General features: G+C 36.6%; 1 protein-coding gene across 1 annotated transcript in view; it reads right to left on the reverse strand.

Moving 5' to 3' along the window:
• Window positions 1-18,358, reverse strand: part of Lrch2 (leucine rich repeats and calponin homology domain containing 2) — a 127,993-nt gene extending 109,635 nt beyond the window's left edge. Inside the window, exons 1-3 of the mRNA XM_010603119.2 lie at window positions 18,327-18,358; window positions 18,048-18,217; window positions 7,953-8,012 (exon numbers count right to left, since the gene is read on the reverse strand). Coding sequence (XP_010601421.2) covers window positions 7,953-8,012; window positions 18,048-18,217; window positions 18,327-18,358 — 262 coding nt within the window. The remainder of the gene's footprint in view (window positions 1-7,952; window positions 8,013-18,047; window positions 18,218-18,326) is intronic.
• Window positions 18,359-26,094: the final 7,736 nt, after the last annotated feature.

The raw sequence follows: 26,094 nt of genomic DNA on the forward strand, positions 1-26,094 counted from the left end.
TATATATATATATATATATATTTGTGCTGGAGATAGAATCCAGAGCCTTGGGCATGCTCGCCAAGTGTTCTATCAGTGAGCTACATCCCCAGCCTCCAGTATTAAGAATTCCAGTTTCAATTTCAGTAGTATACTTTGTATAATTGTGTTCTATTATAAACTTCTTTTATAAGCTGATATATTCTTATTCTGACAAAATTCATTTTAAATGATTGTATCAATCTATGATTTGAAAATCTTTTTGAAAAGTATTTGAAGTTAACTCACTATGATTCTGTATCATGCCCTAAATATTTAACATTTATTCTAGCTTTATTTTCTCTTTTTTTTAACATTCTGAACTGAATATCATTGTCAGTTGTTGTCAATTGAATTCCATATGTTCCTCTGGCCTCTTCCTTTGCAAAATAGAGATTTCTGGCATAGAAAGTTTCTTTTTTTGTGGGATTGCTTAGAGGGTATTTATGATTTTGAAGGGAGGAAAATAAGACAGTTGGTAGAGCTTTTCTCCATGACTCTGACCATAATTGATTTATTCCCACTACAAATTTCCTACTGCAAGCTAAACCACATAAGTTATTAACCCTCAACAGGTGAAACAACCAACTTTAACAAAAAGACTTTTTTCAGGAGAGGTACTGGGGACTGAAATGGATGCTCTGCCACTGAGCTACACTGCCCTCTCCCATCCATTTTTTGTTTTCGTTTTTTTCAGAGTTTTTTTGTTTGGTTTTGTTTTGTTTTGAGACAAGGTTTTATTAAATTTCTCAGGCTAGACTTTTTTTCTCATTAAGTTTATTGGTACATATTAGGTATACAATACAGTTATATTCATCATTGGGATCTTGTAACTTTACATGACAGGTCTTGGTTCTTATTTTTTTCCCCACTCCCCTGCCCTCCCTTCACTCCCTCCACATTTCCCTATTTACAATGACTTTCTTTCAATGTTTTGCTTTTTCTCATATTTTTTATTTTCCCTTATTACATTTCCCCTACCCTTCCCACATCTCCTACTCCTTAAGCCATTTTCTTCCTATTACACATTAACAATTATACATTTTGATTCTTAATTACACTTTTAGTTTTTCACACCAGAAAAACTATTTGGTATGTACATATATGCGTCCTACCAATTTCACTGAAGAGTATGTCCTCAATGTGCATCCACTTAGCTATAAATGTCTCTAGTTTCTCATTCTTTATGGCTGAGTAGTACACCATTTTATATAGAAAAAAACTGCACCTTTATTCAGACGATGGGCAGTTTGGCTGTTTCCAGGTTTTAGCTATTACCTCAGCCTTCTGACTAGATAGGATTATAGGCATGTTCCACCCTTACCCAGCAAGGTTTTTTTTTTTTTTTTTTTTTTTTTTTTTTTTTTTTTTTTTTTTGGTACAGGGCATTCAACTTGGGACCTTGTGCTTGCAAGGCAGGTGGCAGAACCACTGAGCTAAATCTCCGGCCCTAAGGGCTTTTTTAAAAGAATATTTTTAGAATTGATTTCTTACAAATATAGACCTTATTTAAAATAAACACTTATGATATTGTTTCATACTGTCCCATTACTCTCTTTCTGCTGACACTGTGTCAACCCTTTAGACTTTCGGGTCAAAGTAAGCCTTGAGTTAAAACAATGGAAAATAAGCTCCAGCATGGTGGCTCATGCCTATAATCCTAGCACTCTTGAAAGTAGATACAAGAGGATGGCAAGTCCAAGCACAGACTAGACAATAAGATATTGTCTTCAAATAAAAAATAATAATTTAAAGAAGGGCTGGGTTGCAGCTCAGTCCAAAGCCCTGGGTCTCAGTAGCCTCAGCTTTATCCTCATCCTGCTGTCCTTTACCTATTTCCTTTGCTGAGACCTACGAATCGCTCTCCCATACTAGGAAAACAGCTTCTGGTCTCACGTGCCTGGTCCTTTCTATTCTTCAAGCTGCTGCCAGAGGGATTTATTAAAAATGGTCACTTACCAGCTTCCCTAGGTCCTACAGAAGAAAGTCCAGCTGCCTTTGCACAGCATGTGGGGTTTTCACTATCTGCTTCCTGCTTCTTTCTCAAATCTCATCTCTTACCACTCACTTGTTTTGTACCTTATGCTCTGCTTGATCCATACTAAATTACTTGCCTTTTCTGCTGCATACCATGCCATTACTCTTGACCCAAATGACCTCTCCAAATTCTTTCCTCTAGGAGACTCCTTCTCAGACTTCAGGATTGAAACATCACTTCTCTACAAAGCCTTTTCTCAACTTCTCAACAATTGGCTCCCCTCCAGTTCACTATATTCTCAAAACATCCTGGACTTATTTCTATCAGATTAGTTGTAAAGTATATTAACATTTCATTTGTCTTGCTCCTCTCACTTGGAAGCAAATTCCTTAAGGCAGAGATTATACCAAATTCATATTTATGTGATTACACATACTACATACTCAAAAATATTTGTTCCATGAGTAAAGAAATGGAGTTGTGACTGCCATATAAGTCTCAGAATCACCACCTTATATCTGGCTTCTATGCACTACTTGAAAGAGGCTGGTACTGACTTCTTTTGAGATACACACATATGAGTGTAAGAATTGAAATAATTTGATCTTAACATATTTTATACTATGATTGATTTTTCTCAGTACTACTTTCTAAACTCTCTTCTCTCCATATCATAGTTGGGATCATCTTTCCATCCTTGCATTCAACTTAAACCCACTATGTTTCAAAGTTTTGTTATTTGCAACCCTGACTCTTTTCTGACTTCCACTTCCATTTGAAGACACTAATAACTAATTTCATTTAGTTAATTCCTGGGTTTATTTCTTGAAAGCCTCAGATGCCAGCCTTATGAGCAACTAAATTCCACTCCTTAGTTCCCTAAGGCCAAATCTAAGAAAAATTTTCTGGCTCATAAATTTTTCCTGCTGTTTGGAATAGAGGGTGTCATAACAGAAAATGTTAATCTTATACACTGGTTGTACTAAGGCATGTAAAACCAATCCATAGCATTCTAAGACACTTTTATGAGCTTAAAAGCATCTTGTCAGATCTATTCAAATTGTATGCATGTGGGAGAATTGTGCTCATGACTGTTTTTAGAGTTTGAGATCATCCTCTACAGATGTGCCAAGGTACTCTCAGTAATCTGTTAAAGATAAAAAATACTTCCAAAATATGCAAAGATTCTAATTACTTAAGATGTGACAGGATTTAGAGAGGGAATGGCTGGTTACAGAATGTTGATACTTACTGTGGATTAAGAGGGTAGACAGTAGGTCTACCACCTTTCTAATAAGGGGAAAAGCAGGCTGTCAGCCTGCTGACTTCAGAGAGTAGCTGACAATGAGGGGTAGTTATTCCAAACAACTGCAGTGAAAAAAATCTCAGGGGCTGTGGAAAAGGAAGACTGAGTTGTTGAGAAGTCTGTGTGCCACCTTTGGTGGGAATTCACATATTTCTACAGCTCTTCAGGATATGCCTTCATGTACCATTATCACATCTTGTTTACTCTGGTTTCTTGCTTATCTGTAAACTTGGGGTCATCCATTCCCTGTAATTCATTCTTGCCCTAACAATTACAGGGTCAGGAGTATAATTTAGTGGCATAGTACAAACTCTGGGTTCAATCTCCAGCACAACAACACACATACACACAATCAGAGGTCACACACACATACACAGAGTCAATAATATGATATGCCTACTAAAAATCAGTGAGACGATTGTGGTCAGTATCAAAAAAACATAAATCAGATTAAAAGAGATAATACTAACTCCACCTTATATTAGTCAGAATACACTTGAATATTTTGTTTCATTGTCAGGGCTACATTTGAAGAGAACAGACAAAACATCCAGTGACTTTGAGGGTCAAATTTTATAAATACCATTTATTGAGAGAATTAAAAATTATTTTGCCTAAGCAGCATTTTGTGACAGTTTGTGGACTATCTTGAATGCTTGTGTTAAAATTTTAGATTTATAGGATCCACTCAATATCTATTGAATCAGAATATCAGTGTATCAGACCAGAAATCTATATTTTTAACCTGTTCCTTGGGCAATTCTGTTATACATAAAAGCTTGAAAACTAATGATTTAGAAAGAAAATGTAAAGTCTTTCAAAATGTCCAAGTGTTCTTATACGGAAAAAGATAAACATTAGTTTTGTGTTGCCCAGGAAGGCAGAATTTGGATGAAAGAAAGAAGGAAGAAGAGTGGATGAAAGTTATGGCAGAAAAGTGTTCTGATATGAGAAAGACTATTGAAAATAAAATTAGAGGTTTAAGGCATAACTCAGCATCAAAAATGTAAACAAACAAAAAACCAATTAGATATGGCTATCAATAGGATTCATCATGGCCCAAGATAATTCATTCCTGAAGTTTTACCATGACCTCCAAAGTTGATGATCCTTATGTCTCATCATTCCTTTAATTAGTACACATTTGTAACTAACTACTGTGTGCTAAACACTATTCTAGGTTGGAGAGATACTGGTCAGCGGACAACAGTGTTTCCTGACTTCATGAAATTTCTAATGTAGTGCAGAAGGAAAAAAAGTACAATTATAGAGTGTTGGAAGTGGCCGTTGTGATGGAGGATATACAGTACACAGTGCTAAGGAACACAGAGGAGGGTATTTACCTGGGCTTGGAGTCAGGAAAAGCTTTCTGGAGGAGGGAATATCTAAACCAAGAACTAAAGTATTAACAGGAACTAGCAAAGCAAAAAAGAGAGATGAGCCAGTGCAGAGACTAGAAGACAAGGGACAGATGGCCCCTTACAGCAAATAAAGTTCATTTGGAATGGCTGGAACAAAATGAGACCAATAGCAATGTGGGACTATTGGAAGTTTTTAAGAAAAATATCATGATTAAAATTTCAATATCCAAATACCATTTTGCAGTGAAGAGGAAGTATTAGGAGGCAAGATTAAAGGGGTGGTGATAGATACAGAAGGATTTTTGTCAAACATGAACAATGATGCATGCTTGTAATCCCAGCTACTCAGGAGGTTGAGGCAAGAGGATTTCAGGTTAAAGCTAGCCTAGGCTACATAGCTATACCCCTTCTCAAAAAACAAGTAAAAAAAAAAAGAGAGAGAAAAAAGAAAGAAAGGATTGGGGATGTAACTCAGTGGTAAAGTGCATGCCTACTATATGTGGGGCCCTGGATTCAATCCCCAGTACCACACACACACACACACACACACACACAAGGTAATAGTTCAGGGGAAAGACAATACTATGTTGCTTGATGAGTGAAAGAGCACTAGAGATGGAGAGAAGCAAATTATTTGAGTAATACTGAGAGGATATCATTGATAGGACTTGATCATGGACTGAAGCAAGAGTCAAAGAGAGGCAGGAGTCAAGAATGACTCTCAGGCTTATGGCTTAAGCAGCTGGTTGAATGGTGGGATCACTCAGTGAGAAAGGGGAACAGAGAAGGAGGCTTTACTCAGGGAAGATGGTCATGATGAGTTTGGATTTGACTATAGAGAATTCAAGCAGCCTCTAGAGCATCCAGATGCAAAATGAAATAGTATGTGAAGCAGGAAAAGAATTTGAGACAGAACTATAAATTTGCAAGTCATCAGCTTTTGAAATTTGTGTAAGTGGATAAGCTCACCCAGGGAGAATATATTAAGTGAGAAGAGGAGCTTTGAAAACTTACAATTAAGCTATGAGATGAGAAAGAAAAGCCTACAAAGAACAGTGAGAATGTCCAGATTTGTAATTTAAATTCTTGTATTGCTTTTGGTTTGTGAGCCAGTGAACCATAATAGAGTATACATTAAAATGGACCTATTGTCCCATTTCTCTGCTGTAATTTCTGATAATTTCCTTAGTGTGCAAGCTGTCTTTTTCTCTATCAGTAGCTATGTTCTGGAATCCCATCTGCTTAGTGCACAAATATAGTGCCTAGAACAGGGTGAAAGTCCCTAAACAGTGGCTGTCTAGATTATCATGATGTCTTGTTGCTTTTGGTTCAGGAGTATCTAGCACCTCAGCTCACAGTTTAAATGTAGTTTACAGTTCCAAGTGGACACTATTAATCCTGGCTTTCTGTTTTTGGTTTTGTCTTTTTGAGACAGGGTCTCACTATGTAGTTCAGGCTGGTCTTGAGCTCACTGTGGAGTCCAGGCTGGCCTTGAACTTGCGGGAATCCTCTTACCTCAGCCTCCTGAGTGCTGGGATTATAGATGTGCACCACCATGCGTAGGCCTTGCCTTGGTTTTTTGCATAATAAAATTGTGGGGGGTTTCCTTTGTTTTGTTTTGTTTTGTACCAGGGATCAAACTCAGGTTCTAGCACATGTGTTGCAAGCGGCAGACCACTGAGCTAAATCCCTGGCCCCATTCCTTGTATTTCTATAACCATGATTCTGACTTTATCTAGACCAAGAAGAAGAATAGAAATTAAAATTTTTAAATTATCTCAGGAGGCTGACATGGGAGGATCAAACGTTCAGGGCCAGCCTAGACAACTTAGCCAGAGTCAAAAATTATAAAAGGGCTGGGGATGTAGCTCAGTGGTAGAGTACTTTGTTAGCATGCACAAGGCCCTGGATTCTATCCTCGGCACTTCAATAATAATAATAACCACAATAATAATCTCCTATAATTACATTTAAATTAAATCCTGAATATGTATAATTCAGCATATCAGGAGCTACAACATTTACAACCTTCATGATAGTAATCTTTGAAAGTGCTGCTGTAAAATATAACTAAAAATAAAATGAAGATGAACCAATAAAAAAACCACATATTTTTTAGTGAGTTTTAAATGTGCTCACCACAAAAAATAAAAAATATGTAAGGTAAAGGATATGTTAATTGGCTTGATTTTAACATTCCAAAATATATACATATATCAAAATATTGTATTACACACCATAAGTATATATAATTTTATCTGTCAATTATAGCACTTTCAATCCAAAAACTTTAAAAAATAACAAGAAAACATGGTACAGAATTTACTAAAAGAAAACCCTGTTACCCAAAATCAAAACTGATGAAGAGCAAGTTTGATTTCATCATCTTTTATACATAAGATATGCTCAAATCCTTAGGAGGCAAAAGCAGAGGATCTGGAAATTATGATGATGTGAAATGAACTAGTCAAAGATGGATTTGAAAAATTGCTTTGTAAGCCCCAAGGCAGAGAATGAGTCATTTACCAGCTGTCTTCCTGTTTTTGTAATGTATCTGCTGGGTATTTGCGGTAGAGATGAAAACAAATAATAATATTTCCAATATAGGTGAAATTCTGAACAAGTGGCCTAGATAAAGATAATTAATATGGTAAGACAATAAATAATGTTATACAACACTTTGCTGAATTTTGTATATTTAATGTTTTAATCTCTAAAAGGACACAGAGCAGCTCATTGAAACGGAACTTATTTGTCTAGGCCTAATAATGAGAAAATTTTTAATTTTCTCAAAGGTACGGATAATTTAAGTGGCTGAAGAAAAGACATAAATTTTTGATGGTATCTTGATTAGTCAATGTCATAGATCAGCTTTAGAACTCTGTTATAAATGCAAAATTGAAACCCATGTTTATAAACTTATTGAAATATTTGAGAATTACTTGATAACATATGAAAATATCTAATTATTGTACAATAATTAGAGAAGTAATCCTAATTTGCCCTCTCCTTAGAACTGAATTCACTTCATAACCTTTAATTAAAAATATTTAAGAAGACAAAATATGTATTATGGTAAAAAATGATAGCATAATTATATTCCCACAATATATCAAACCTCTTCATAGACAAATAGCTTTCATACATCTATCAACTGTATTACATTATGAATTCCTGTCAAAGAAAATCCTCCCATAAACATAAATTGATTTTAAATACATTGTTTTAGGGTATGTATAGCAACAACAAAAAAACTACAAGAATACATCACATGCAGGATTACACTTACCAAATGAAAGGGTGCAGGCAGAAATTAGTCTTTCTCTCCAAGATTTAATGTCTCTCCTTGCTGAGGAGGAAACAATAAGCAATTCTCTCTTTATCTGCCAGTCCAATCAGTTCAATTTAAGCCTTACTGTCAGAGCTAACTAACATTGAGGAAATTATCATGTTCTGCACTGTTAGGTCTTTCACAAAAATGACTGAGGCAGAGTGCAGAGGAAAATTAAACAAAAATGTGTAGCTAAATGCTGTCAAGAAGTCTCTGATAAATTAAGGCTAAATCCCACTTATTTGTGACAGAACCAATTCTGGAAGTCTGCAGATACCTGAAATATATTAAAAGAACCACGTTTTTCTACCCATCTGATTAGGCGGTGGAGTGCCTTTTAGTGTCCATGGTAACTCCCATAGAGTGGCTTGGAGATTCATCATTAAAAGGCTTGCACTTTAAAATATAATGGTGGGTAGGTAATGTTCAGTTTCTGAACTTCAAGTTTAAACTGTTCTCTACCTTTAGCAACATATTGTCAGAGAGATTTATATGTAAAAACTAGGCAATGTTTTAACCCACAACAATATAAATTCTCAGGAATTACAAAGGATAATTCATGGTTATAGCATTACAAAAAAAGAATACGAAAGTATTTGGAAACCTAAAATGGTCTCACAAAATATCACTATAGATAATGTTGTAATCACAAAAATGTAAATAAAGAAAAAGGGGAAAAGAACTTCCTCTCAATTTTTTTCTCTTATTCAAAAGGAATATAATGTTACATTTTTTACTTCAAAAATTCTGACAGTTTTTGGTTATCCTTTCAGCATTAAGAAAATAACTAAATTGAGGTGGGAGGAAAGACTCAGTTTAGTGGGTTGAAACTAAAGAAATGTCTTGGTTCCTGCTTATAATCTTTCCTTGGCAGGCTTCATATTACAATTTGAGAAACTGGTAAAATGCATGGAAATACTTCAGTGGTTGCTTGAAAGCCTGTTAATCAGTGAGTGAAGTCAGTGAGACATGACTAATCCCAGAGGAATAGCTTTTGAATATACCTCAGGGTGATACCTGGCAGAAACTCAGGAGGTATTTAGCTAAAATCAAGAATATGAAAGTCATACTCCTTGGGTGATTTAAAATGTATTTAAATATACATTTAAAAATAATAGTCTGTCTCCATGTGAATTGTACTCAGTCAACAAAAACACAACACATTCACAGAGTTTTTGGATGAGGTTAGAAAATGTTATGGCCTGAACTCAAAAATTAAAAGAATCAAAAAAACATGGAGGGCTGGGAATTTAGCTCAGAGGTAATGCACCTGCACCTGCCTTGCAAGCGCAAGGTCCTGAGTTAGATCCTGGTAAAAAAAAAAAAAAGCAAATGGATAAAATTAACCACATGGGCAAATGTCCTCAGGAAAATAAACTGTAAAAGATGATTTCTGAGGATTTTGTCAATTGGAACAGGAGTAGCTAAGTCAGAAGCATCTCCTAGGAAGGCATCAATTTTAAATACAATAAGGAACTACAATCAATGGCTATGAGGAGGAAGAATTGAAATAGTGGGATGAGGTGGTATTTTCTTTTTTTTTTGTAATGCTGAGTACTGAACTTAAAAGCTTCTGCATACTTTACCACAGAGCTACATCCCCAGCCCCCACCTTTTTTTGTCTCACTAAATTGCCCAAGCTACCTTCAAACTAGCAATCTTCCCAACTAACTGGGATTCCAGGTGTGTGCTACCAAGCTTGACACAAAAACAGAAACAAACCAATATGATGTCTGACAGAGTTCTATTAAAGCAAGAAACTCAAAGTATAGCAATTTGACCATTTCTCCAGTGCCATGCAAGAGGGAGGATTCCATTCTTGGAAACTCCCTCCGTATAGAGGCAAAGGATACATCTAACTATTATAGTTGTATTGCAGTAACCCATTGAAATAATCCAGCTCTTCCTACTATCTCTGTATTTAGTGTATTTTTATCTGACACTAGGGGTTTTCAATGTGAACGTTGCCTCCCAAATCTCTGATAATTAAACTCTGTGTTTATTATGACTACCTCTCCCACCAACATTTGGTTACCCTGTAAAGTACAGCATAAGCAACCAGCTAAGTCTCTTTCTGTGTTATTTTATGTAAAATATGAGTATACTTGAACTGCTGCTCTGTCACTGAGAAGAGACTTGCATAACTGCATTTTAAAATATTCAACTCAATGTTAGCTCTCCCCCCACCCCCTTAGCACTTTGACTTTATGTCCCTCTACTTTTTTTTCTCCTCTTGTTACGGAAGGAATCTGTAAGTGACACACAGAGAGGCAGCAGAATGGAAGTAAAGTAACAAATTTACTCATCGATAAGGGTCGATCACACATAAACCATGCTTGAATCAACGATGCACTGGGTTACAACTCCTCCTTTTATAGGGTTTCACAGCCATGACTTCATTTGGGTGGTTACATTTCATTCTCATAGTTCAAATCATGGTCACAGGATAGTTAATTTTCAACCCAGATGTAATAATTCTTTGCAGTTGGGAAGTTTGCCTTTAACATTTGCCTAGTTATCTATTCTAGTCCATAGGAAGGGGGGTGTTCAGGGTCAGGGGATCAAATGTTAGCAATGGGTTCTTTCATCTAGACACTTTTGCGATCATGTGGCTCCAGTCTCTTCCGAGCTCAAGACTTTGATGTGCTTTTGATTTGATCTCAGGGTGAGACCAAATGTGTCATTCAGCAATTAGTGCCTTTGGTGCCTATTAGTTTTGAGCTAAACAAAACAAACTGCTATTAGAGACAACAGAAGCCATTTTACATTGTAACACTTTATAGGTTTTTGCTGTTTATAAAAGTTTTCCATGTCATTCCTCCCTTTGTTTGGGGGTAACTCCTTACCCCTCATTGTATTTATACCAATTTTTATTATTCTGCTTAATTAATTAACATCTACTGTTGAGCAGTAGCTATTCTCTGATGTATGAGTTTTGATATCCATATTACCATACAGGGACCAAACATGAGCACAGGCATTATTACAATAATTGGTCTTGCAAAGGAGCTAAGCCAAACAATCCATCCTGACATGGCCAAAATTGAATGTTGCGTCCTCAATACCAAACTCTTTTCCTAGCAGTCTAATATGATCTTTTAATTTATCTAATGATTTTTAACTATTTCAGATTTGTTTGTATAGTAACAACACTTCTCTCCCAGAAACAGACAAGTTTCTCTTCTTTGCAGAGTGAGAAAATCAAGGGCTCTTTTATTTTGTAACACTATATTAGGTAATGAATCTAACTGAGTTTCTAAAGTTTGGATTGTATCTCGCATTTTTTAAAGTCTTTTCTAATCTCCTGTCCCAAAGCCACGAACTGTTGTTGTTCTAACCTGAGAGCTGTAGCACTTAAGAATGAGGCTCCCTGTTATAGTTAATCCTGTTAATATGGGGAGGGCAGTTGGGTCCTTTTTTTCTTACCAAACCATTCATTGTAGCAATTTGTAAAGTCATCTTTTTCATAGCTGAAGGAGTATAGACAGGCAAATTGGGGATTAAGATCCCCAGAGCACATAAACCAATAGAACACTTTGAAGTCACCTTAAAAACACCATTTTCATAGAGAAAGTTCCATTTGAGGCAGAATAAATTACTAGTGGCAGATAGTAATAAATTAAAAAAATGATTGCAAGTCCCATTTTTAATTACATCTAATGGGTAGCTGAGCAAAGGATATATAGTAAGGTTTACTGGCTCTACGGGCAGGCCATTCATGATGCCAATTGCTTGGTAAGTCATCACAGTGAGTGGTGCACAAATCCAAAAATCAGAGACTAATTTCTTTCTGGTCTGTCTATAGCAGCACTGAATGAGCACCATCAACCAAATCTATCATATCTATATCTATTTCTTTATACTTTTGGATGCCCTTTTAAGATATTCTGTATTTCCTGCAGTGCATGAGTTTTCCCTATTTCTGGAGGAGGGGCTTTCCAAACCTTTTTAATCTATAGAATCCATCATTTTAACTTTTGAGTCCCATGCCTAGCAGTTGACTGATACCCAATATAAACATAAAAAATTATTTCCTGTAGTCAGCTCATTCCTCAAGGCCAAGCTATATACAATTTAAAAGGCTATATACATTTTACATTGTCCCTGTTTATAATTATCACAATTGCCAATACTTTTGGGTTACAACAGAACTGTTTAACCATATTTGAGCTTTGTCTGACCCAATACATCTTTTTGAGTATATTTCACACAGTCAAGTATGGTACCTGGGTTTTTATAAAGTTCTTTTGGACAGGCATCGAAAAGAAGCATGAGGGGATGTCCCTCCCATTCCCATTTAACAGTTTTAAAGGTCACATATTTTTATCAAACTTAGCATCTTTAGGCTTATAAACTCTTAATTCACAAACACAACAGCTCATAACAATTTGACACAATAAAAGAGTTCATAGTATCTTGATTGCAGTCCTCATTCTTTAGCCATGAATGGACTCACCAGCTCCCGGTGTGGTGAGGGCAGGGCCTTGTGTGTGCTGTCTACTGGAACTGCAGTCCATGGAGTTTTAGGTTGGTTCACTCTAGAGTGGTGAATCCACGGTTGGTCTTCAGTCACCTTGACAACTGTAGGAGTAACTATAAGTGCCTGATAGGTCATTTTCATATAGGCTGCAAAGGGGTCTTTTTGCAATTTTTAACATAAACTCAGTCCCTGGTTTTATCAGATGGTCAGGAGTTAGCACAGGAAGGTCCTCTTTATTTCTAATTTGCCCTAGAATATTTTGGAACGCTTTGCCCAATTTTAACAGCTGTAATTCCATACTGGATGAGCCCAATTGAGATACATTTCCCATAAAGTCTCTTAAGACACAGGGTGGCCTTCCAAACAAGACCTCATATGGGGAGAACCCAGTATGACTTGGAGCATTTCTTATTTTAAGGAAAGCCAAGGAGAGCAGATCGGCCCATAACCCTGGTGTTGTCCGACAATATTTAGTTAATATTTTCTTAATGGTATGATTTATTTTTTTAACCTTACCAGAACTCTGAGGCTGAGAAGCAGTATGTAAGTACTATTTTATATGTAACAGTTTAGCTAGATCTTGTACAACCTCTGCTACAAATGTTGGTCCATTGTCACTGCCTATGGAGAGAGGCAGACCAAACCTTAAAATTATCTCCTTTAATAAAATCTTGCATATCTATGAAGCCTTCTCTGTTTTCATAGAGAGGGCCTCAGGCCATCCAGAGTAAGTGCAAACATATACCAACAAATGCTTATAACCTTTTCAAGGGATGGGTATAATCATCTGAAGTTTCTGTTTACTTGCCTTTTTGGCTTATGTGTCTGCCAGGGCATTGCCTTTGGCTATTGCATCTGTTCCTTCTTGATGTACAGAGCAATGCATTATGCTTTGTCAATTTCCCACATTGTCTCCAACAACTATATATATTTTTTTCCTTTTTTTTTTTTTTTGGTGCTGGGGATTGAACTTGGGTCCTTGCACTTGCAAGGCAGACCACTGAACCACTGAGCTAAATCCCTGGCTCTATATTTTTCTTTTTATTGAGTTTATTGGTACATTCTAGGTATACAGTACAGTTACATTCATTATTACTGGGATCTTGTACCTTTACATGACAGGTCTTGGTTCTCATTTTTCCCCCTTGTCCATGCCCTCCCTTCACCCCTCCTCCCCTCCCCATTTACAAACACTTTATTTCAATTTTTTCATTTTCTCATATTTTTTTCTTTTCCCTTATTCCCTTTCCCCTCCCCTTCCCACTTTCCCTACACCTTTAGCACTTTTCTTCCTATTTCACATTGTTAATTATCCCATTAGGATCTTGCATACTATTATAGTTTTTCACACCAGAGAAAGTATTCGGTATTTACACATGTGTGACTTATTTATTTTACTTAGGCGTATGTCCTCAAAATGTATCCATTTTCCTAGGAATGACTCTAATTTCTCATTCTTTATGGATAAGTAATATTCCATTTTATAGAAAAACCACATCTTCTTTATCCAGTTTCCAACTGATGGGCAAATGGGCTCTTTCCATGTTTTATCTATTACAAACTGTGCTGCTATAAACATGGGTGTGCATATGTCACTGTGATATGATTCTTTTAATTCTTTTGGAAAGATACCCAGTAGAGGGATAGCTGGGTCAAATGGAACCTCTAATCCTAGTTCTTTGAGGTATTTCCATATTGATTTCCATAGTGGTTGCACCAGTCTGCACTCCCACCAACAATGGAGAAGGGTTCCTTTTTCCCCACAACCCTGCCAACATTTGTTATTGTGTGATTTCTTGATAGCAGCCATTCTTTGTGGGGTGAGGTGAAATCTCAGTGTTGTTTTCATCTGCATCACTCGAATGACCAGTGATGTGGAACATTTTTTCATATATTTTCTTGCTGTTTTTACTTCTTTGTCTGAGAAATGTCTGTTCATTTGTTATTGTCTCCTGTTTATTCTTAATCTGTTTGCCCTCTGCTGGGAGAAGACCACACTCTTTGTAGATTGTGCCATAGATATGCAAAGTAGCAAGCAGGAATCTGTATAAACATTTTCCCTCTTTCCTTTTGCCCATTGGAGAGCCTGTATGAGTGTGCATAGCTCTGCTCACTGAGCTGACCATACAATAGGGAGGGGTCCCACTTGGACCATTACATCTTGAGTCATCACTGCATAGCCAGCATAGTGTACCCCATTTTCCATGAAGCTGCTCCAATTTGTGAACAGGACAAAATCAGCCTCAGGCAGCAGGTCTTTCTGCAGTTCTGGACAACTGGAGAACAACTTGTCAGTGACCTTGAGGCAGTAGTTGGGGGGGCAGGCTCCGAGGGCAAAAAGTACCGGGATTCAAGGTTTTAACTGGAACAAAATATAGGTGGGAATTCTCACAGATGAGGGCCTAATATTGTGTGACTCTATTATTTGAGAGCTACTGGTATCCTCTATTGTTTAGCAACTCCAGAACAGCTTCAGGCACCTGAATAGTGAGTTCTTGCCCCAAAGTCAACCTGTCAGCCTCCTTGATTACCATAACAGCAGCCTCCAGAGCTCCTACACAAGGGGGCCATCCCTTTGCAACTTAACCCAGATTTTTAGATAAATATGCTACTGGATGATTCCATGGGCCTACTCCTTGAGTAAACCCCCCTAAAGCAGTATGATTTCTTTTATTAAAAGGCTGCGTCACATCTGGGATCCCCAATGCAGGGGTAGCAGAAAGAGTTAGTTTTAGCCATTTCTGTGAACTCTGGAATCCAGATCCTGTAAAAACCTGCTGCCACCCAAAAATTCTCTCAGCTGCTTTTGTCCTTTTATCTCCCAAGCAGTGTATTCCTTTGGAAACTTGTCCTAAATATCTGACTTGCTGTACACAAATTTGAGCCTTTTCATGAAACTTGATATCCCGCCTCTTGAAGCAGCATTAATAGTTTAATACCCTGTCAAGTTTATATTTATTTAATACATCAGAAAATTAACAATAATAATCATAATTATGTGTATGAAACTTTATGCCCTAGTCTAATTTGATATCAAAATCACTTTTTCAATAAAACCTCTTAATAGCTCTATGTTTTCCCATAGAACATAGCATATTTTGAAAATGACCATTATAAACATATCATAATATCATTTAGAATCCAACCTTTTGATGATAACCAATGTAAACATTTTATAACAACATATTTAGCTATGATTATTGGGGCTGTATCTATCTTCTCAGAAGGCTATGAAAACTTTTGGTGCTCCTATTAATGAATAAAGACCAGAATAAAATTTTCTGAGCAGCTGTCCTTTTTCATTAACAGGAGTCTATCCAGACCTAAGAGTTTATTTAATTATCTTGACAAAATTTTAACTTATAAAACCAGGTTGTAGAAATTAACAAATTATTTGTATACTTGACATCATTTCAATCAAAAATATATAATTGGACACTTTTCAGACAGTTACACAGACACAGACAAACATATAAGACAATTTATGAAATTAGAGTACACTCAAATGCATTTGGCCAATTGCATTGTAAAATCTCTTTTAGTTACAACTAGTCAAAACTTTTTCAGGTCAATTAACAGAGATCTCTTGTAGAATTAGAATCAAAAGGAATGAAAGCTGTTCATGACTCTTCATGACTGTAAATGTAAACCTTTTATAGAAAACTTGAAACCAATAAGCAAACATACATTTTTTTTGTTAAATTATTTCCTCACACCTTTTCTACATATTTAGGCCTTCTGGTCTTTCATATCTTTCTTTACCTCTTTTTAACAAGACAAACATACAAAACCCTTTCATGTCAAAAGTATATCTCCTTTACTTACAGCTTTCTTAATATTTTTTTCTGTCTCATTTACTATTAACTTTCTGTAACAAACTTCAGGTGTTAAAATATTAAAGTGTCCCTTTTTTCTGTTCTCAATTTGTTACATCTTAAAATTTGACTGGCTGCCAAAAGAACAGTATTAACCTTGAGTTTGTCAACAAAGTACAGAAAAGAGCAAGTTAACCCTATAATCACAATTCAAGAATTTGCAACACACAAGAAGTGTTTTAAGCACACCAATTAAACTTAATTCAAGTTGAAACAAATATACATTTATCAAATAGTTAAAATTTGTAACTTCATTTCCTTTATAAAATCTCTTGATGTCTGGTAGAGAGCAGTTGCAGTTTCTCTGGCTTTGTTTTGGATTCCAGACCTTTGCAGGCAGCATCAGGCTGATAACACAGTGCTGGCCTTGGGGCTCTTAAGGCCTGCAGTGTTTTTTCTCTATTTTGCTGTATGCTTCTCAGAGCTTTCCTACCTGTTTTTAATCCATCAAAGATTTATTTTCTCATTTTAGTTCTTTTTAATCTGAGGGCAAGCCCTGTTCCATTCTCTCTGAGCCTGACCACTGTTTCCTATCTGCACCCTCCAGTGCAATAAAGCCCAGCAATTCTGTTTTTGCCCCCACTTTCTCCACACCTGTGATCTTAGCAACTCAAGCAGAGGAGGAGGCAGCTCTATCTCCTCCAGAGGAGAAGCACTGGGATTTGCCTGCAACAATGTCACATTTTCTGAGAGAGGCAAGTCTGCTGTGCAGAAAAACAGCAGATTTGGCAAGCAGTTGTTCTAAGACCAAAACTAAACAGTTCTCACCAGCTGCTGATTGCCACAGAGCAGAAGTTTGAGCAGCTCCTAGGCTGGGTTGTTCAGGCCCCAAAACAGAGTGCACAAGGCTCCAAGTTGTCAAAGTGTCAGTTAAAAACAAAGGGAGATAACTTTTCTTTTGTCTAGAGTTTTTTTCTGGTGGCCAAGTCTGGCTTAGCTGAGGCCACGATAACTCACAAAGTTTCTTAAGCATCTTTGGTTGCAATTTTATCCCATAGTCCCCCACAAAACCTTTATCAAAATTCTGAGTCATGCATTTAAGAATAGTATTAGCATTCCCCATGAACACTAGATATTCAATTGTCCAGTGATGCAAGACAAACAAAAGGTGGGGTACCATTCCAGAAGATGGCCTCATTTGCTTGTTAGCCTGGCTGTGAACTTCCCAACTCTTTCGGGACCACTCCAACTATGGTGAGTTTCTTGTTGCAAGAGTCTCCATTTTGTCCTTTCTAAGTGTGGCCACAGACTTGCAGGACTGACCCACACAAGCTCCAAAATGCTGGGAGGGCTTTTTAAGAGCAAGTGCCCCCTCCCTTTTGTTTTGGTGCATAGAAGAGGCTACTGATGGCTTTTGTAGCTCATTCCACTCACTCTCCTAACCATGTCTCTTTCACACACACAGTCACACAAGAAGTTAACACATTCCCTCCCTTGGTCCCCTAATAAAGAACAATACAATAACAAATTATATACAAACAAAACCCTCACAAATGGCAAAGAGTGGGGGGTGATTAGGCCAGCACTCTATATTTTGCCCAAATTGAGGATATAACTCCCTGCAAATGGCAGAGAAAGGAGGGTAATCAGGCCTCCAATCTGTAATCTGCCCAAATGTCCAATTAAGAACCAAAGCAAAGCAACACAAACTAGGGAGCAACCCAGTGGATCTCACCATTCAGACATGATTTCACTCACTTGCCTTCCTTCTGCTGTCTCTGCTCTGGATTCGAGCTATCTGCTGCTGGCAAGCTGGCCTCCAAGTCCTAGAAATGGAACCCAGGAAATCCTGGGGGTGCTCCTCTTCCCTTCTGAGGAGGTGGACAGTCTCTCCCTCCTGTGGGACTCTGGTAGAGGGCCAACACAGGCTGTGTCAGTTAGCCCCTTCTTTCCCAGCCAACACACCAAATATTATGGAAGGAATCAGTAAGTGACACACAGAGAGGCAGAAGAATGGAAGCAAAGTAACAAATTTACTCATCGATAAGGGTCAATCGCACATAAGCCATGCCTGGATCAACGATGCACTGGGTTACAACTCCTCCTTTTAATGGGTTTCATAGCCTTGACATCATTTGGGTGGTTACATTTCATTCTCATAGTTCAAATCACCATCACAGGATAGTTAACTGTCAACTCAGATGTAACAATTCTTTGCAGTTAGGGAGTTTACCTTTAAGATTCGCCTAGTTATCTTTTCTAGTCCATAGGAATGGGGGTGTTCAGGGTCAGGGGAGCAAATGTCAGCAATGGGTTCTTTCATCTAGACACTTTTACGATCATGTGGCTCCAGTCTCTTCGGAGCTCAAGGTCTTGATGTGCTCTGTTATCTCAGGGTAAGAACAAATGCCTCAGTCAGCAGTTAGTGCCTTCGGTGCCTGTTAGTTCTAAGCTAAACAAAACAAACTGCTGTTAGAGACAACAGAAGCCATTTTACTTTATAACACTCTATAGGTTTTTGCTTTTTATAAAAGTTTTCCCTATCACTCTCACTCTACTCAGGCTACTTTAACCTGCTCTAAGATGCCAGCCACTATCCCAATCTCGAGGCATTTACAAGTGGCTATACCATTTCTCTATGACACTTTCACCAGATTTTGCCGTAGCTGGCCCTCTCATCTCCTTTAGGCCTTTGCTCAAATGTCACTCCTTATGAAGATCTTTCCTGGGCTACCTATTTAATATTACAGCCTTTTTCTACACACACTTTCTTATCTCCTTAATTGTTTTTATTTTCTGCACAACACTTATCATCTTATGTTCCATTTATTATACCTACTTATTTTGTTTACAGACCATCTCCCCCTGTTGGAATGTAAGCTCCACAAAGACAAAGAATTTTTGTGTGTTCTGTAGTTATTATTGTCTGGCTCAATAAGTAGCAGTTGAATGAATGAATGAAGCACATGAGACGATGCTGAAAGCCTTCTTGCCATATATGATATATAAATGTGCTAAATAGTTTAGCACTTGTTAATATAGAGACAAAATGACAATATTCTTTGGATTCTTCTTTCCCTTTACCATTAGGATTTATTCTGTCTCTGTCTCTCTTTCTCTCTCCCTCCACTTTTGGTGCTGGGGGCTGAACCCAGGGCCTTACACATGCTAGGCAAGCACTCTACTGCTAGGCATTATACTTGAGTCTATCCCTGTAAAACATCCAAAAGTTTTCAATAATACCAGGCACAGCAAACTGAATGGTGACTTTGTGGAATATTTAACAACTGTGAATAACAGTATATTCAGTTCATGAATTTGCTTCTGACAGTAATCCAACATATTAACTCTTGAGCTCAGGGGTCCTGTATTTTATTTCTTATGCTAATAACAAAATTTTTAAAAGGTATAATTATAGCTTTTCGCTGTGCTTTGCAGGGGAACCTGGGCCTGTGCTATTTTCTTATCCCTAAGTGTCCAAAGCCAGAGAATCTACTCTCTGTTGCCTCTGAATGGAGGAGTGGCAAGGGGTCAGAGCACAATTCCTGCTCATAGATTTCAGGTCTATAACTGAATAATATTTCTTTTTTGGGGGGTTTTTTGAGACAGGGTCTCACTATGTAGTTGAGACTGACCTGGAGCTCTCTATGTAGCCCAGGCTGGTCTCGAACTCACAGCCATCCTCCTGCCTCAGCCTCCTGAGTGCTGGGATTACAGGCATGTGCCACCACGCCCGGCTTAATCTTTCTAATTTTTACCAAAAAATTTGGTATACACATAGTAATTTGTATATGTGTGTATAGAGATTAGAGGCTTTTTGTTTGCAGAAAAATGTTTAAATGAACACGTACACTAACATCTATTTCAAATTGAGCATATGATTCACAAAGAGGAGTCAAACTTGTGTAGAGTTAAATACCTACTTCATTTCCTACACAAACTAAACTAAGACAGCTGTAAAAATTTTGCCATTTTTTGGAGCAAAAAGGAAACTACAGGAAGTCATTCCAGGTGAGAGGAATTAGTGAGTTTGCTATGTCCAAGTGATAGCATGCTCATTTACTAACTAGTCAGCATCATTACTAAAATACGTGCCCAAATAGCATTACTCAGGCTACTGCAGAATATTTAGTCACAAAACTGAAGCATAACAACATCTGAATGCTAATCGTTGGCTCTTATAAAAACCAAAGAATAAACTCAAGGGAACTTAAAACTAAATTCAAAAGCTAGAGGTAAAGATGTTCATTTGCAATCTTTTAAAGGTGTTTCAGTTCATTTATTTTTACTTGCTTCTGTGTTCTGTAATATGAATATCACCAGATGCCGCATCTATTTTAAAGCATCAGTTTAATATGTAAGGCTGTAATTATGGCAAACCTGTTTTTGTGTTAAAAATTAGAGCAAATAGTGAATGTTACTTAACAAAAGCACTTGAGCAAGCAGTTCAGTGTGTGCTTAATGAAAGGAGATAATTATTATTATTATTCTGTGGTACTTTGTATAATAGTGGAAAGTCCACAAAATGTTCTTTTCTTTCTTTCTTTCTTTCTTTCTTTTTTGCAGAAGGTTCTTCACAAGCACAAAGCTCATATATTCTTAGAGAAATTTCAGAATTGTTGAATATGCCTGAATATATAGCTGATAATGCTTCACTGAGCTTGCCAAAGTAGATAATTTATCTAAATGTCTGAATACAAAAAAGTAATGTACAGGACTCATCCCAGAAAATGAAGTGGTCACAGTAATGAAGGATGTAGCTCTCTTGCTGTGTTTTACCCAATTAACAGGATATTTGAAACTGCAAGGAAAAAATATGGTACGACTTTAAAATATTTTTCCTATTCATACAATACATGTTTTTAATAGAATGAAATTGTTTAAATACCATGTCTGCAATGGTGCTTCAGGGATAAATAATCTATGATGAAACCTGAATGAAATGTTCAGGGAGTAAGATTTTTTTTTTTTTAACTGGGGATTGATATCAGGTCCTTTCACTTGTGAGGCGGGTGGCAGAACCACTGAGCTAAATCCCCGGCCCCAAATAGCTTTTTTGATTAAATGTAGGCTCATCTAATTTTAATTTTGCTCATATGTTTGTTAAATAAAATAGTATAAAATATTGCTTTTCTTTAAAAGCTTTTCTTTAATTTGAATTAAAGTGGGCACTAAAGCCAGCTTTTTTGATGTTTTAACATGTAATTCATTTTTGGATTGTCATGTTGAACAATATCACTTCACAGAAGTCTGAAGATGAAACAACGTGTGGTTGTGTTTGCTTATTTGTTAATGAATAGAAAAACCTCTAAGAGCAGATTTATTGTGATGTTTCCCTTTCTCTTCTGAGTGGAAGGTAGCAAAATGTCCTAATTAGTCAATTAGAAGTTATAGTTAAATGATTAATAGACTATAACATTTCCCATATACATATAAAGTAACTGAAAGACACTAAAACAAATGAACTAGGATATTTTAAATTCAGGCATTTTAATCTTTTTTTCATACTTTTCACACTGAATTGTGTGGGCTTTCTGCACCCAGCTAGGACAGAGCTATATGCGGGGCCACAGCCCTGGGTGTTGATACATGTCAGGCTACATGCTGAGGGCTAACAATTCACCAGCTGTGTATCAGAGGGTAAGAGTACAGAGGATCTGTAGCACACTATTCATATTCATCCAAAAGAAAGATTAGGGACGAGGTGGGGGGAAAGGAGGCAGGCAGGCATATTTTCCCGGGCTCTACGCCTTAGGAAGGACCTCAGTTACATATACCTGTCAGAGTTTATATAATGGAACTCTTGAATGTGGCAACCCTAACAAGAAAAAATAAAGGCTGGAGGTGGGAAGAGTTAGGGAACAGATGCCCTATACTCAGTGTAGTGGAAAGAGAAAAACAGCAAAGACAATAACTGTAAGCATATAAGACTAAGTGAAGACTGTTCCTCATGAAAGCCTTACCATGACTGAGGATTTGTGAAATTACTTAATAAATATAAATATGCATATTTTAATTTCCACAGCTACAAGGGACAAGCAAAGGAATAAGCATAAGTGATAACTTGTTCCATTTCATGTTTTTAATGCATTTATTTTCCTTCAAATTTATTTCAGAGTAGGCAGCAAAAATTTTCACTTCAAAGTGAAACGTCTTAGCTATGTTTGTTAAATCTTAAGATGGTCTAAGTATGCTTTGACAAAAAAAATGTTGAAATAGCCTATCACCATCTTTCTGTCTCAAGGTTACCTTGATAAGCAATATCTAGGAATACTCAGGAAGAATACTCTGTAATCAATTCTCTAGTCTTCCTTTACTAATTCCTAGCTGCGTGCAGTAGAGAAAATAACTACACTCTCTGAATTGCTTCTTTTCCTTTCTTTTTACTTTAAAACATTTATTCTGCATTAGCTCAGACATACTAGCCAACTGTTAAAGAAAAATGGTAAAGACCAGCCAAGTACCCAATACTAAGCCAAAGAAATAAAACATTGCAATGCAATTGAAAATCCCTATGAATTCCTTCCTCTTTATATCCTTTAATCACCCCTTAGGGGTAAGACTATTGTAACTTGGGTTTTTATCATTCTTGTGTATTGCTGGGGTTGTAGCCAACCTCTCTCTTGCTTCTCCTCCTCCTCCCCTCCTCTTCTTCCTTTCCCTCCTCCTCCTCCTTCTTCCTCTCTTCCTCTATCCCCTCTCCCCTTACCCTTGCTTACATCTTTAAAATAACTTGCCCCATGAGTGCACTTCTTTCAAAGAAAAACAAAAGTGAAAGTTATTGTTTTTTAAAACCTAACAAAGATGTTAAAAATAAAGACCCTCCAGATTTTGCAGCTAATACCTTTTTTTGTCTTGTCAGGTCCTCTGATCCCAGCAACCCCATCTGTCCCTCCTGACCTCTCTACCAAGATCTAGAGAACCCTTGTCCAAAAAGGATTCCTTTTCAGGTATGGAGTTCAGTATTTTGTCCCTAAAATGACAGGGTTGTCCTGAACCATCCTCAAGGCTCTTTTTCCATTGTAAAATTATATACCACTTTAGAATTATTATTATTATTTTTATTTTTAAGTTGGGCTGACTTAACATAGAACAAAAAAGAGAATGGAAAATACAAGCCAATTTATACCAGAAAAAAAGAAGCTTGCAAACTTGAATTATTCAAATGTGCACAAGTTAAGAGATATGATTTCTAAAACTTTACTTTGTAGTATCCAATTACATTATTTTTTAATGCAGTTAATATTCAGAATGTCCTTTTTTGGAGGAAGATTAATTTTAAATATTTTACTGAAAGATCACTTCTTTTAAAAGTACAAAAGAACATTAAAAATTCTTACGGCCTAGAGGGAGTAGAACATTTGCCTAACATACTTCAGGCCTTGGGTTCAATGCTCAGAGTTACAAACCAAAAAACACACTTAGAAGACAAATGTGATATGAATTTGTAGCAGCATTAAAGGCAGATTGTTTCTGCAAGTTCCTAGCAAGAGAGTATTTCAAAATCACACAAACCTAGGATGTTGCATACTCCTCAATTGTGATGTTTAGGTACTGTATTATCATGAGATATGTTTTTCATTGTTTGTGTAAAAACTATTATGACATCTAAAGACAAGTTTATGTTTTTTTCTTTTCATTTCTAAAATTAACGGTTCATGTAACTTGAACTCCAGAGTTTAAAAGTAAATGTTTCTAGCTGGGTGATGGATGCCAGTAATCCCAGCACTTTGGGATGCTGAGGCAGCAGGATCACAAGTTAGAGCTCATTCTGGGCAATTTAAAAAAAAAGGCATAATACCAAAAGGCAAAAATTGAATAAAATTTTTTCTGACATCAAATTTAAGATAATAAAAGTAATATATCTGATTGAAATAATAGTAAGTTAAGTTGTCTTCATGATTTCAGTGAGAGGTTGGCATGGTGGCACATGTTTCTAATCCCAGCACTCTGGGAGACTGAAACAGGAGGATCCAAAGTTCAAGACTAGCCTGGGCAATTTAGCAAGATCCTGTCTCAAAATTAAAAACGAACAAACAAAAAACCCGCTGGGGATGTAGGTCAGTGTGAAGGCCTTGGGTTCAGTCCCCAGTACAAGAGTTTAATAATTTTTTGTCTTTTTTACAAACAAAGGATATGTAAATATTTCCTTAGGGGGTATTATCAACTAAAAATCATACTTTAAAAACTCTGATTTTCATTTGAAATTGTATTAAACAGGATGAAATAAAACATAACCTCTCAAATCTTATGTTTTCTATTACGCACATATATAAATTTTACAAACTATTCTACCAAGGAAAAAATACTATATAAGATGACCATAAAAATTATATTTCAAAAATAGTATCAATTTTAAATGTGCTACACCTTGATTTTATAACTGACAAAGATGTCATTTTGTAAGTTTATATTTATAATTTTTTTTTTACTTTTATTAGTACATGTATATAATGATTACACTCATTGTAGAAAATTGGTACATGTACATAACACATTTCAGATCTTTTTTTTCTTGCCCTTCCCTCCATTTTAGGTATACAATACAGTTACTTTCATCATTGGGATCTTGCCCTTTTACATGATATATCTTGGTTCTTATTTTTTCCCTATTCCCTTGGCCTCCCTTCACCCCCTCCGCCCTCCTCTATTTACAGAGACATTTATAGCTAAGCGGATGCACATTAAGGACACACTCTTAAGTGAAATTAATAGGTCACACATGTGTAAATACTGTGTTGTTTCTCTGGTGTGAAAAACTAAATGCATAAATAAGGATCAAAATATATATTGATATTGTGTAATAGGAAAAAGGTCTAAAGGTGTAGGGGAAGTGAGAGGGGTAGTGGAAAGGTAAGAAGGATAAGAAAAAATAAGAGAAAAGGAAAAAACTGGAAACAAAGTCTTTTTTTTTCTTCATACTAGGGGTTGAACTCAGGACCTTGCACTTGTGAGTCAGGCGTGGTGCCACTGAGGTAAATCCCTAGCCCAAGGCATACAGAATTTTGAAAACATTCCCTAAGAGGAAGTGAAATTATTATGTACTAATTATTAGGAATAAGAGAGGTATGGTAATTTTTTATTTGTGTAAGGACAGAAATTTGTTATACCTTTTCTTGTCCATCATAAGAGTCACAGATGACACTTCTATAAAAAGAAGTTAATGAGAGAACAAATTAACAAGTTAACAAGAGAAAAGTATACCAAATTTGTTTAATCAAAGTTTTATGTGAAACATGACCCTTAAGGAATAAGGACTCAAAGATCCAAAGAAATGGGTCTATTTCTATGCTTAATTTCAATGAAGAATGGATAGCTACGTAGAAATGTGATTAGACAAAAGAATATGATTTAATGACTATAGACTGAGAGGGGAAACCCAGCAAGGACTGCCCAGAGCTCTCTGGGTTGCATTCTATACCATACTTCCCACCCCTTTTCCTTGTGTAGGGTGGAACCCAGCTAGAATGAGGGTCTTATGACCTGTATTAAAGCAAGAGGAGCCAGATGACTTCTTTTTTCTTTTATTAATGAGTACATGTTCATAGTACATAATGAATACATTCATTGTGAGGAGTTGGTACATGTACAGGACATATCTTAATTATATCTTTATCCCTTTCCATTCCTTCACTTTCCCTCCTTCTATCTCTTCTATCTCTCCTATTTTTTTTTGGTAGTTGTCTATAGTACATAATGATCATTTTCCACCTAGGAACTTGGTACATGTGCACAATACATCACAATTCCTTTTTTAAAAAATCCCATTTCCCTCCCCTGCCTCCATTCTTCATCTCTTGATTTC

The sequence above is a fragment of the Fukomys damarensis genome, unplaced genomic scaffold (assembly GCF_012274545.1).
Source record: "Fukomys damarensis isolate Sample0158 unplaced genomic scaffold, DMR_v1.0_HiC HiC_scaffold_39, whole genome shotgun sequence".
Lineage (NCBI taxonomy): Eukaryota > Metazoa > Chordata > Mammalia > Rodentia > Bathyergidae > Fukomys > Fukomys damarensis.